The sequence below is a fragment of the Malus domestica genome, chromosome 09, assembly GCF_042453785.1.
Source record: "Malus domestica chromosome 09, GDT2T_hap1".
Classification (NCBI taxonomy): Eukaryota; Viridiplantae; Streptophyta; class Magnoliopsida; order Rosales; family Rosaceae; genus Malus; species Malus domestica.
In genome coordinates, this window is record NC_091669.1 from 8,720,078 (window position 1) to 8,733,613 (window position 13,536).

At 36.0% G+C, this 13,536-nt stretch overlaps 2 protein-coding genes across 3 annotated transcripts; both read right to left on the reverse strand.

Moving 5' to 3' along the window:
* Positions 1-625: 625 nt before the first annotated feature.
* On the reverse strand, positions 626-5,726 carry LOC103442686 (fimbrin-5-like). 2 transcript variants are annotated; one of them, XM_008381503.4, is made up of 15 exons: positions 5,419-5,726; positions 5,003-5,135; positions 4,709-4,879; positions 4,337-4,572; positions 4,076-4,247; positions 3,929-3,967; positions 3,732-3,800; positions 3,492-3,608; positions 2,957-3,168; positions 2,694-2,849; positions 2,398-2,597; positions 1,913-2,079; positions 1,723-1,819; positions 1,413-1,504; positions 626-1,132 (listed from the first exon to the last, which is right to left on the reverse strand). In XM_008381503.4, the coding sequence occupies exons 2-15, from the start codon at positions 5,087-5,089 to the stop codon at positions 845-847; spliced, it is 2,103 nt and encodes a 700-aa protein (XP_008379725.1). In that variant the 5' UTR covers positions 5,090-5,135; positions 5,419-5,726; the 3' UTR covers positions 626-844. The 2 variants fall into 2 exon arrangements, with proteins under 2 accessions (XP_008379725.1, XP_008379724.1); XM_008381502.4 differs by having other exon boundaries at positions 5,003-5,181; positions 5,419-5,680.
* A 902-nt stretch (positions 5,727-6,628) lies between these two features.
* Positions 6,629-9,073, reverse strand: LOC103442687 (fasciclin-like arabinogalactan protein 7). The gene is made up of 2 exons (XM_008381504.4): positions 8,814-9,073; positions 6,629-7,656 (listed from the first exon to the last, which is right to left on the reverse strand). Exon 2 carries the CDS (start codon positions 7,601-7,603, stop codon positions 6,833-6,835), a length of 771 nt encoding a protein of 256 aa, XP_008379726.3. The 5' UTR covers positions 7,604-7,656; positions 8,814-9,073; the 3' UTR covers positions 6,629-6,832.
* Between the last annotated feature and the right edge of the window lie 4,463 nt (positions 9,074-13,536).

The following is a 13,536-nucleotide window of genomic DNA, read 5'->3' on the forward strand; positions in this document are numbered from 1 at the left end:
CTTAGGAGCCTATAATTCCGTACATTTATTTTATTTGTACAAATATAATTTGAGTGATTTTTTTTTTCAAGGGAAATTGAGTTAAATGAAGAAGAATTTACAAATCTTAATTGTTAAAATGATTAAAATTAAATGACGACAATATCAATCAAATATTGATGATATTATCGATCAGATATTGATAACACATCAACAAATCTCTAAAAGGGATCAATCTGACAATTAGAGTTTGTATTTTCATCATTTTAGTCAAAATCCGCAAGGTTCTCGAAAAATAAATGAAATAAAAACGAAATAAACTCTAAAACCAAGATCTAAGTTTTTTTTTTTTTGAACAAATGATAGTATCTACACTAAGGGGGTAGGGGAGTGGACTAAGTCTTACAATAGGCTTGCCATAATAATGTGGCTCAACTTCACCTCTGGCTAGAATCAAACTTAAAACTTCTTATTTACAAGTAAAGAGGAATACCAAGATCTAATCTATAAGTTCAAAAAATTTAAGAAATGTGCTTAGAGCCTTCCTCTGAACCTACTGTCTTTCGGGTTCAAACACATATCCTCTCCTTAGTGCAATTAAGAATAAGAATATCGCTTATATTTAAAAAAATATAAGAAAGGTGAATAAAAAATGAATTCTCATATTATTCAGTAAAATTAATGAAATAGCCATTAAAAAGAATATTCCTAGGTACAAAAATCAATTTACAAAACTCTTTCCTTTTCTTTTCCTGTGGTTTACAATCCCATTAACAAGAGAGCGTCTGATAACTGCAACCAAGTTTCCTCTTATTCCTCCTCTCTAGAAACCCAAAAACAATGAAATGTGATCAAGCATATCCTGTCATTTTTCACCAGAAGTGTCCTTTTTTTCATTTTCTACAGACGATTCCTCATTTTCGACCTTCGAGGGATTCTCGTGTTCTGTCTGTTGGTAGGTTGGATTTGAAGCAGCTTCGTCCATAGACAGATTGGAGACTGCACTGGCCAAAGTTGCTTCCTTCTCGCCATCAGCGGAAGCTGTAGGGGACCCGTCAGGAGTGGTAAGGTTTGATTCCGCTTCCCCTCCCGGTTGCTGCAGACTCCAGTACATGATGCTTGCTGTCAAAGTAAGCATCATCTTCTGGTTTACCTGTCATACAAAAGCACACTAACAGTAAAATTTGGGTGTTACATATACCAACTAATGTATCCACCGAAGACGGTAAACTGCGCTTTTGGTTGAATCCAGTTTTCAACTGAATAGTCATATCTACTTCACATACATCGGTTAATCAGAAACAAATGAGAAATCAAAATGACCTAATCAGGTGCCAGACGGGACGGAAAGTACTCGATGTTTTCATATATTCGAGTCAAGATGACACAGATGAGTATGTTATAAATATTTCAGTATACTGTAATATCCATACCACCATAATGTCCTCTGGTAACAAGAAAATGGAGCAACCTAGCTTTCGGGCAACACTGATTATATACGTTGCATTCAACTTCTTATCTTCCTCTGCAATATTGAAGATAATGAATTTAAAAACTTGAGGGGTAAACAACAAGAACATGAGAAAAATGAGAAATGTGTTCAATGCTACAGTATCAGTCTATATACAGGTCCATCTCCAACAGTTCAATACAAAAATGTTGTAGCAAGAACAATGTAGCACGTATACAAATAGTATTGTAAAAGAAAACAATATTGATCATGAACAATAAAAAGTAGAGTACCAGTTTCCCCCTTGGTGGCAAGGCTCCAGTTGACCACCCTTGGCTCCACAGAACTAAGAAGCTCGAGGAAGAAAACTCCACTTGAAAGGTTTTTATCCTAAAATTTGAAAGTTCAATTAAAAAAAACCATAAATAAAAACTGAATCACCAATCATGGGATTGAAGTGATCAGTGAGAAAGGCTTAATTACCTTGAAACTCTCTATTTGTGAGGTTCTACCCGCCTTCTTAACTTTTTTGTTCGCCCAGTTTAGAATGTCAGCATCAGTAATCTCTTTACCCGCTTTATCTTGGGAGTGGGATCTCAAATTTCTCAAGAGTTGAAGCATACTAAACCTCATCAACTGCCATAAAAATGCTGCAGAGGTAGAAAAGTTAAAAGTTATCACTTACATCATAAAAATATGAATTGAGAAAAAGGGCCACGGGCATGATTTGTCTTTAGCACAACCAGAAACAAAATCAAGCCCAAAAGAACACAAAAAACAAAAACACTCACCTAGTCTCTAACATATCATCAGAAACCAAAACTTCGGTCTTTTGTTTTTGCCAAGTGGATCAGAAAATATAAAGTTCTAAGAAAGTAACATCACTTTGAAGTTTTGCTTGGATGCAAAAATTGAATATTGCGGTCATACCAAGATAGAACATGAAAGAAAAAACTCTTCAAACTTACCCAGTATGAGCTTCTTATTTCCTTGCACAATATCATTCCCTGCTACATTCACAAGGGAGAAATTTAATTCCTTTCCAATCTCTATAACTTGGTTGGCATTCTCGACTTTTCTAAACGGCATTTTTATTGGAGGCTTTGATGCCTTCTTCCAGTTGACTGATCCTGAAGAAATTTTGTCAAGCACTTCTAAAAGAACCCATCTGCATGCACAAGTGAGATATATTAACCACGGGTCAACCAGGCACAACAGGTACATGCTTCGAAGGGTAAGCGTGAGAAGGAATTGAAAATCTCACCCATTTCTGACATCTTCAAAAAGATTATTGACATAGGTAGCAGTTCCAAGACTGTTAATCCACAGTCGGAAACATCTCTCTTCTCGAGAAGTTTCGGCATCATCTGTCATCATCTCAGCAAAGGACATTTTTTTACAATCAGCAGACAACCCATTTCTGCAATAGAGAAAGCCACACACGATTAACTCAGTACAATTAATTTGCAATAGAGAAGCCAAATTTGTAAGCTCAAACTAAAGCACTTGAGAAGTACTGTTTCCTGCCTGTGCTGGAAAATTTGTGCAACAAATGCAAGATTAAGATTTGGTGAGCCCTCAACAATGTCCTTTGGAGTAAGGTATCTTTTGCAATCCAATTTCTCTGCTTGCTCAAGAACCAGGTTTGCTCTTTTTGTAGGATCTTTCATATTCAAGGCAGCAGGGCCTGAGTGCTCTGGTGCAAGAGCATTAAGCAGGTAAGCATAAGCCTCTCCATCCTGAAAATGCATCGCATTTATTACATAACCACGAGAACAGGAAAAAAACTCAACAACATACTTTAAAACAAAACTAAAACATGTCATGTTGGATACAAGTTTTATGCAGAATATTGCTTTTATTTGTAAGTCGGCAAGAAAGTCTAACTGCACAGCAGCAACTCAAATAAGATATAATGTATGATGCATATAAAATATCCTCCCTCTTAATTGATAATTTAGTGGTCAGTTTACAGGAAACAGGAAGTACAACTGTAACACCGTAACTATTAGGTTTATGCTTAAAATGCTTATCATTACTAAACTGGTCAGCTCATTCTTACCTTCACATCAGAAGAGAAGTTTGTGACTTGCTTTTCGTAGCCAGCTTTCTTTAGATGAAAATTCATCCATTTTAGTAGAACTTTCTCGGGTGGTAGACCCAAGAGCTCTTCCACATCCTGTCCATGAACACAATACCTGAAGTAAGTTTATGCGCTCATCCACAAACATGGCGAAATGTAAATGGAGATCGTCTACCCTTATCCAAACATGGATAAAAGGAAAAAAAAAAAAGATTTGACCTTGCTGTCATCCACCAATTCCACAAGTTGTGGAGTTTTCTTCAGATTAAGATCAGCTAACAGTTGAATCTGATATTGCCACCACGTGAAAAACAAGTTAAAAGTTTACGTCTAGATAATCCAAATCTTGAAACACTCTGGTTTCTATGATCTAAGAGACACAAAAGCAAAAAGCGAAAATGTCTCATACTGCATACCTTGATTATTTGTGAAATCAAGCCAAGTACAAGATGGGGCTGCAAATTAAGAATATGGTGAAAACGTTACGAGAAAACTGGAAGCTCAGAACAAGCAGGAAAAGTAATAAAAACATTCCAATAGGTAGCTGCTAGTGCTCAACTTACTCTTGCTTCAACCAAATCCTGTGTGCCGATGTTAACTACAGTACAGCCGATAGCCTTAGCAGAATTAAGACAAAGGGTATGGTTCTCATTCCTCTCCCATGGATTAAGAACTGCTTTAGTGTTGATAGCTCGCTCATCTATAGTCCCAGGAACAGCTATATTGATAAGCTTACTACATCAAACAACTAAAATAATTAAGAAACTCGAAAAATGTCAGTTGACTCTACTGAGTATAAAATTGAGTGGGTCAAGAAACACTACCAGAGTAGTACTCCGTCTTTTGCAAGATCAAATAGAGCATTTGTAGATGGATCTAAAGGAAGATACTTCTTCAAGAACGGATCTTCCGCTAGATAGCCGTTAATGTGAGCAACATAAGAAGACTTCTCAGAAGTATTAATCGCATGGTGAACCGTTGTTGTGGTTGCCTTGAGAAAGGAAGATTGTTTTGAACCACCAGATCTTGCATTTTCACGCGCTTGCAAATTCAAATATGCCTGCCATTTAGCAAATCCGATTCCATTGTGTCTAACAAGTATCAGAACATGATGTAAAAGAAACAAGACTACAAATGCATACTCCATCAAACGATTATGAATAATTCACTAAATGCAGGAGAAATGGAACACTCACCCGAAGATAGGACTCAAAATCAATTTCTTCACCAATGTTACTGCCCGACTCCAATAAGATTGATTTAATCTCATCTTCATTGAACATATCATTGAAAGCCTTCAATTTCGCAAAAACAGGCGGCAAATCTCCCAATGTGACTCGACCAGACTGATTCCTTATCGAAAGAAACTAAAACCAATGCAACCAATTTCACATATCACCAAAAAATTTCCACTTGATCATAAAATTTCTCCTAACAATTTGACAGAATACAAAATGCATAAAATTGATAACCAATCACAAAAAGCTTACTTTCGATTTGAGGGTGCGAAGCTCGACTTGAGTGAATTGGCTCTGCAGCCATGTATCAGAAACAATAACTCCTTCAAAAGCAGACATCTTCCCCTTTATTTGTGCCGAATTCCCAGTACAAAAAACTAAGACACTGAATTCCCCAGAAACAAAAACCACATATTTCAATCTTCAAATAGCTATAAAGATCACAATGTTCGACGTGTTAGCATGGAATTATTAATCTGGCAACAACAGAAACACAAACTAGATCGATATACGAAGAGAACCCAATTGAGGAATCATATCATAGATGCAGAATAGCATGCACGTCGATCAAAAAAAGCGTTTGTAAGATTGACCCAGTAATCGAATCATACAGTAACGGACATAAACATATAAAATAGTCAAAACCCACGTCGGGAAATGGAGTGTACCTTACGGAGATTCAGAAACAAAACCGAAATTGATGGACTTTCTCATTGATTCTGCAGAAGTTTGGACGTTGGAGAGAGAGAGAGAGAGAGAGAGAGAGAGATGTTTGTGTGTAGATTGATGAAAGGAAAGAAGTCGAGAGTGAGAGAAGGAGAGAAAAACGTGTACGCGGAAGGACGCGCGAAGAGCCAGGGGAAGGGAAAATAGATTAGGAAAATGGAAAAGCAGAGGAGGAGAGGCCGGCTATGTCTCTGTAAAAGGAATGTGAATGTCTAATAATATTTTGAGGGAAAAGGAATGTGGTCGGTTTGGCATCTTCTATAAATTTCAAATCATTTATTGTGTTTCCACATAAGTAAACACGTAAGTTTGAGCACTGTTGCACGTCGGAAAGTTATGAAATTTTATAATGCTCGATGAAAGAGTTTGGTTACTTTTTGTATTGTCAATTAGTTTTTAGATTCAATGTTCAACCGAACATGTCGTTGTATGTTAGGCTTATTGCGTGTGAAGAATTATTTCAAAAACATATCGATTGCTTGTTGATTATTTAACAATTCACAACAAATAAGAAAAGGTATACAAAAGTTTGGACGTTGTTCTATAGTTTGAACATTGTGCAAGTTCCCAAGCAAAAATAGAAAAATGTTATTGTAAAATGGTAACTTGTAAACAGTTTAGCTGATGTAAATGGTTGACAAACCAGAGGTTAGGCCAGTTGGTAAGGGCATTGCATCCAAGTTCGAAACCTCGTCTTTATAAAGTAGAGTAAGAGTGTTTAGAATATCATCTCGTAAAAAAGTAGTTGACAAACAAAGCAGATGATGTGACAAGCAAAAGTATGGGCAGTTTCATCGCATGACTTGTCGATGGAGATGTATCCCATTCCCATCTCTCCAAGTCACGCGACAAGTGCTATAGTGAGATGAAGATACATCTCCAGTGACACCCAAGTCTTTCTCCTAGTAAAGATCAGTTTAGTGAGCACTGCTTAATCTTTTTATATGAAACATGTTTCTTAATGACACATCTTCCTTAATGTGAAAACCTCTACCACTTTCAGATGCATATGTTTTTGTCTCGATGATTGTCTCAGCCTGCTCAGAAGAAGCAAAAACGAGTAGGCGATCCCCATAACATGAAAAATCTCACATGTATTTATGTATATCTTGTAAGCTAAGCAACAGAAGAATTAAGTTAATAGAACAACAATTTTTCACTGCATAAACAGCAGATCAAACAAAATCCCATTTACTCATGTAAAATAAAAGAACTCAAATTCTCATACACATAGAGATTCAGTGCCACATATGTCCACAAAAAATGGTTTCCAATCAAGCAATCGAACGAAAATAAGCGAATCGACCCTCTTAACATATGGCTTGAAAAAAAAATCGATCAACGGGGAGGTGTCTCTCACAAGATCAAGGCCAGACCACCAGAGACTGCCAAAACCAAGTGACCCCAAATGCCCCAGCTGATAATCCTGTAAGACGAAGATTTTCCCGGTGCAGATCCTGGAGATGATGAGCCTCCGTCAGCGGTTGGAGCATCCGCAGCTGGTGCAGTGTCAGGAACTGGAGCTGGTGCTGGAGCTGGGGTTGGAGGAATGTCAGTACCGAAGATTGCCTCAGGTAGAAGAACCTTGTCAACTTGGTAAACTGCAACAGGATCGGTTGAGTGCACGCTGCTGCTTACTTTTGTGTCTGACCATCCTGAGGTAAGGTGCACAGAGCCTGAAGCATCAGTGAAGTTCAAAGTGTAACTTCCGCCGGCAAATGTAGGAATTGGGCCTGATTCACTGAGGTTTTTGAAGTCGGCTAGAGTGTAGTAATGCGGCAAGGCATGGAATAGGATGACTGACTTGAGCTGGTTGGCGGTCAGATTGGACAAAGAGGGCTTCTTAAGAGCTGTGAAGGCACTGTCTTTCGGGACAAAGATAGTTATGCCTTCCTCAGTCTTGTTGGCTTGGTCTTGGAAGGTCTCAAGCACTTTAGTGGATTGAAGGTAGTTAAGGAAGGTGTGGAATGGGCCGGCCACAGTGAGTAAATCCGTGAGGTTCACGAAATCTTGCGCTGGGGCGGGGGCTGGAGTAGGGCTGAATGAGGGAGAGGGAGGTTTGGTTTTTTGAGCATATGCTGCTGAAGAACTCAGAAGCAATAGCATGCAAACCACAGGAAGTACCATTTTCTCCAAAAATTTTGATAGTACTATTTGGTATGGTAACACTCTCCAAATTCCTGCAAGAATAAATTCCAAAATATGAATTAAATCTCAGTTTAACAAGACATGCAAAGTGGTAAAATACCAATTAATTAACCACTCTTATGAAACAAATGCCAATTAATCACAGTGTGAGCAGTAAAACTCTTCAATTTACTCCAAAAGATCCAACCTTTTCACCTTTTCTTTGCAGTAGAACTATTTTTCTACAACACCCATTCTGCTAAATCTTGGAAAAAGTAAGAAAATCTAAAAACACAATCATTGCCAGATCTTGATTTACAGTAAAAAAAAGTTGTAAAAACAGGATAATTACCCATTAAAGTGGTAATTAAAGATCTAAGGGACCGCACTAAGAATATTTCCAAACCTGGGCTAAAAGTCAAATTACTCCCAAATTACCCCTCCAAACAATCTCCAACCCACGTTAAAATTTTAGGCTAAATGTTAAATGTTATTTCTGGGCCAAATACCTCCCCAGCTTTCTTCACGGGCTAAATGCCAAATGTTTATCGGAATTTAAATTTTTTTAGATTAAAATGTTCATAAAATTAATTTACAATAATCTACATATTTTTTTATTTTTTAAAAAAATTGATTTAAGAAAAAAATTAGCCTAAGTTCATTCTTTAATAATTTCGGCCTAAAATTTTAGGGCAGAAGGTTGGACCAAAAAATATGTTTTTGGGCTAAAAGCCAAACTTTCTAAGCTAAAAATTTGGCTTTTAGCCCTAAGGGTTGGAGATGGTCTAAAAGAACAGATGCAAGAGTAAATGAAACTGCAATGAAGGAAACAGGAAATGCAGGTGAAATTAACTTAGAAAATGACCCAATTCCCTGTTTCAGAACCCAGAAAAGAAATTAAAAAATGGGAAAAACCAGATCAAAGTTCTGTTTCTGTGAGGCAATAAATTCACCTTTCCACACTCACAAGAGGTTTCTCAGTAAAACCCAAGTCAACAAATCTCTAGAAGAACAAGAGGAAAGAGTCCACATTCAAACAATGCACACCAACAAATCAGATCTAGATCAGCCCAATTCAAAATAATACATCACAACATATCAAATAAGACTAAATATCAAAGAATATGAAGTAAAGCAGTAAACTTTCAGAAGCTCAAAGAAGTAGAATTGAACAAGCAAAATCCTGAAGAAAAAAAATGGTGGCACTGACCTCTCACAGCAGAGGAACTTAGAGAGAAAATGGAAGGTTGCGGAAGCAATTGAAGAGCGAAATGTGATGAGGGTATATAAAGTGAGAGGGGGTCTTTTGCTGGTGAGATAAAAACAAAAGAAAATGTGTGGGGGATGGAACCAGCTGGTGCCCTGGTGGCGGTGGTGGTGTGAAGAGATGTAAAGATGGAAAGTGGGGGTTTTGTTTGCAAAGTGTAAATGGATTATTAGTTCTCGAGTAGTTGAAAAATAGCATGTGATAAAAAAATTAGAGCATAAGCTTATGTGATAAAGTTTGTTAAGTTTTAGATTCAAAATTAAAAATTTTATTAATTTTCTGTTAATTATTAGTATGTGAACGACACGTATGAGTTTAAAACATAACTTTCCATTAATTGAAAATGTGATGCTAATTTAATCTTTTTAACCTTACATATGAGTCTCATACTAACAATAATAAAAAATTGACGAAATTTTCAATTTTAAACCTTAAATTTAACAAACTTTATCACAGAAACTTAAATCCTAAATTGTTTTTATCACGGAGGCTATCATACGACTTCCCCATCCCCTCTAGAGTCTAGACTATTAATGATTAAGCTTTTGCAAACTAAGAACATTTACTTTAATTGAAATGACATTTTCACTTTGAAAACAGGGGAGAGAGTGTGTGACTGTGTGTGTAGGGTGGGATTTCTAAATCAACTTCATCAAGTCAGTTTCTCAAAGCATTGAAGAGACTCGAAACTTTCACTCTACCTCATCATTAAAGGAAAGGGATTCTTCTCTCTATATCTTTTTCCATCTAATTCATCAAGTTCGGGATTTGAACCGTTTAAATTTGATCCAACAGTTACAGTTATTATAACTTTTAAAGGACCCCCTATTCATAGCCTTTAGATCAAATTTTAATAGCTCGAATCACGAACTTGATAGATTAGGTGAAAAGGGATCCTCTCCGAATCCCTTTCCATCATTAAAGACTTTCTCTTACATTTTCTAGCTAAGGTTGTCTATGGGTCTTGTTTGAATTTATCTATTTATACTCGTGTCATGTTAATGACTCGTATTCTTCAAGAAAAATTTAATTCGTCTTCCAACATTAGGAACTTTTGTGAGCCATGCAATGTTCCCATGAGGAAATGTTTAATGCTCCCTTCCTTGAACACCCTATTTAGTTTATCTCTGAAGAAAGTTGAGGTTCCATCATAAAATCAATAGACAATATAGCTCAATTTACTTATAAGTCCATGTAAGGTCACCTTACATATTTTGTTATATTTTTCACACATCAATACAAAGAGTCATATTTCTACACTCTTACACTGTCGCACCTAAATTAATGTAAGTTGTTGATTTTACTTAGCAGTTGGCTCAACCAAAGCACCAGTTGAACCTTTCCTAGCTAGCATTCTTGCCTCAACCAAAGCACCAGTTGAACCTTTCCTAGCTAGCATCCTTGGCTCAACCAAAGCACCAGTTGAATCTTTCATGGCTAGTATTCTTGTTAATTAGTGCTAATCGTGTGTGGTTTGTAACTGGTTTTTTTTCTCTCTCTTTTGCTTCTTGGGAATCGAACTTCTTGGTATTTACTAGGATGGCAAAATCTGGGGTAGGAAGTAGGAAAAGGACAAGTAACAAACTTATACTGTATCAACGAACTCCAAGCAAAGGACAATCTAGAAGGACTGCCTACGTCCATTGACATCAAGTCCTTTGTAATTTGAAACTTGTAGAATGCCTAATTGACATCCAACGATTTCATCTATTAACGACCTGACTCATTAAGCATCCATTGAAATGCTAATTTTTAATAGGTGGGTTGGAACATGTTAACGAGTTGAGTCCAAATATCAGGCCTAAATTTAAGGACGATTACAAGAAATACGAGTTTAAGAAACTTGCACAATGCCTAATTGACATCTTAGAATGAAGCATAGAATCTATAACTTAATAGTTAAAAGCGTTTATCATCACATTTGAAACTCAGCGCTTGAAATCGTGGTGAGAATTATAAATTAAAGAAACAAGAATGGCATGGTGGGGCATGGATGAGATTTGGGCCAACAAACATTGGCTGTCTGGTTGTTCTAAAGTCCGTCGGTGCCAACTGGTGCCTAATGATTTGGCAAACATGCGCACTCACTCAGAGAAACCACGCGACGCCGTAAACACGACACCGTTTCACCGTGTCTCTGCGGACACGCAGACACCACAGTACACACTACACATGCCCAACATTACGCATATACTGTATAACCTTGTTAAAGTAAACCTTAATCCAAAATAATACTAATAATTCTTAATCTACCACATGATCATAATTATTGTTCCTAATTTTGTTTTACAAGGAAATATTATTACTAATTATGCTGTATTATTGTAATAATTTTTCTAATAGTGGAATATAGCATTAAATAACTCTTATATGATAATTAATATTTATATCTACTCAACAAAGTACAGCAAATAAAACTAGTCACTATTAAATAATAAATATCACTCATTACAAATGTCTATTATCTTCATCACAACTATGCATCAAACTCGTAAAAGCACATGGTTGATTTGCTATTGTGATTTACCAATGTAGCTACAAAAATATTTTATTTTATAAATTTAGACAGAATATTTTTTTGTAATAATTTATTATAATTTATTACAAATAACCATTAACAGTAAATCTCTACTAATTTATAAAATCCTCTTTGTCAATCAAAAGAGGGTGAAACGACAAATAAGTTTTCTATCACACAAAAAAAGGATGGGCAATAATGTAATTTCACATGTCCAAATTTTACTGTTTTTTATTGAAGCCTCATCTACAGGTGATGTTAAAATACTTCCAATATTAAAAAAAAAAACTCCCACTCCCCTCACTTTCTACCTCTCTCCCTCTTTCATTCTCATTTTCTAAAAAAATGTGTTTATACATACAAAGTGTGTAGTCAAATACTAATATCTATTAGAACTTGCAGTGGTCACCAAAATAAGGTAAAAAAATGAATTCGTTGGTTAGAAAAAAAAAAATTGTAGGATAAAGGACAAATTGCAATGGTCACACATTTAACGGTTATTTACAATAAATATTTAAACGAATAAGAAATTAAAAAGTATTTACTAATTAATTAAAAATTATTTAAAGCTGTTGTCAAATTTGACAGTAACTGCATCTACTGTCATTCCATCTTATACCACATAGAAATTGACATTTCGGTTAGAAAATTCTAATACTATTTTTATGTTGTTATTAATGATGTGAATTTCTTGACATTTTATTTGGATATGCAGAGGCATGTGAAAGTCATTGGTATTTGTGGTCAAATCAGGTAGTTTGATTAATTAATCATTCATCTTAAGAGGTGGGATTTGTCTTCTACTTGGGGGAAAGGTGTGATGGAAATTTTTAGTCAAACAAATTAGTTGGCGAAGAGCGGTGTTTTTGCACATGATCCTCATCTAATTAACGAACCGCCAATGAAATCTCAACGTTCTGAAATTATTTATTTTCATATGAGTCATGCTTTAAATAAATATTATATAAGTTCTAAGGAGAATAATTCGAACTTATATGTACATGAGACACTTTCTTAGCTAACTTAACTACGTCGAAATACGTATTTTTAGTTTTTTTTAGTCAATATAATAGAAGAACTTAATGAGTTTCGATCTCTTCAAATATTCCCAAAAAAACTACAACTAAAATCAATTATATTTTTCTGTAAATTGGGATATATTAGAATATTGCTTAAGTAAAAAACTCTAGTCTCACATTGGGTTTTTTTTTTTTTTTTTTGGAAAGCTAGTCTCACATTGATTTGGCTAAATTCTAAGCAGGTCCTACGTTCTCCTTAAGTCTCTTCTCCTACATAACCTAATGGCTACATTTTTTTAGAATTGACTCGATAATGCTAGACTATTAGGGATGATAATTTTAACCGTGAAACCCAATACCCGTGGATAACCGCCCGAATGGATTAGGTTTGGATATGAAAATTCGGGTATGGTTTGGATATGGAGAAAAACCGTGAACTTTATTTGGTTATGGGTTTGGATATGGTCATATCCAATCCATATCCGTACCCGAATCCGAACCGAATATTATATATATATATATATATATATATTTGATATATATTATATTTTATTCAATTCATTCTTAAAAATTCAATTTTGCAACCGGGATTCACTGATTCAGTAGTTGTGTAAAATGACATGATTGTCCATCTCATCTTCAGATCCTACGGTGAGGATGATGAGTTAGAGGGGTAGAACTAGAATCATCCTTTTATCATAGGGTTTCAGTCTTTCAGATTAGGACTTGAATCTTCTTTCTTGGGCGCAGCCGAGCAGGTAAGGCCATGCATGCTGCCGATCCTGGCACGGGTGAGAGAAAAAGAGAGTGACAGTGAGAGAAAGAGAAGAGAGAGTGGTTGTCCGGATAATAGGGAGAGAAACAGAGAGGGAGGGGTTGGGATGGTGAACAAATACGAGTAAGGTCCCTCGACTCCAGGACTCCCTCAGTGTCAGTCCATGAATCACTCTGGATCGTCCGTTCCCTTTTGCGTGTCGGATGAGTAGCTGGATTTCGAAAGCTAAGTTCCTTTTTTTTATTGGATTCTTTACTGTTAGCATATATTTTCATCATTTCAGCCTTTTTGCTGTGAATTATATCCGGATTTTGTTGCACTGTTTGGTCAGGTTTTGGGGGTTCCTTTATTTGT

Coding starts and splice junctions, on each gene's coding strand:
- LOC103442686 (XM_008381503.4), bottom strand. CDS start 5,089: ATGTCTGCTTTTGAAGGAGTTATTGTTTCTGATACATGGCTGCAGAGC. Junction 3,169..3,491: donor ACTTCTCTTCTGATGTGAAG/GTAAGAATGAGC, acceptor ATGCATTTTCAG/GATGGAGAGGCTTATGCTTA. Junction 2,850..2,956: donor GCACAAATTTTCCAGCACAG/GCAGGAAACAGT, acceptor TCTCTATTGCAG/AAATGGGTTGTCTGCTGATT.
- LOC103442687 (XM_008381504.4), bottom strand. CDS start 7,603: ATGGTACTTCCTGTGGTTTGCATGCTATTGCTTCTGAGTTCTTCAGCA.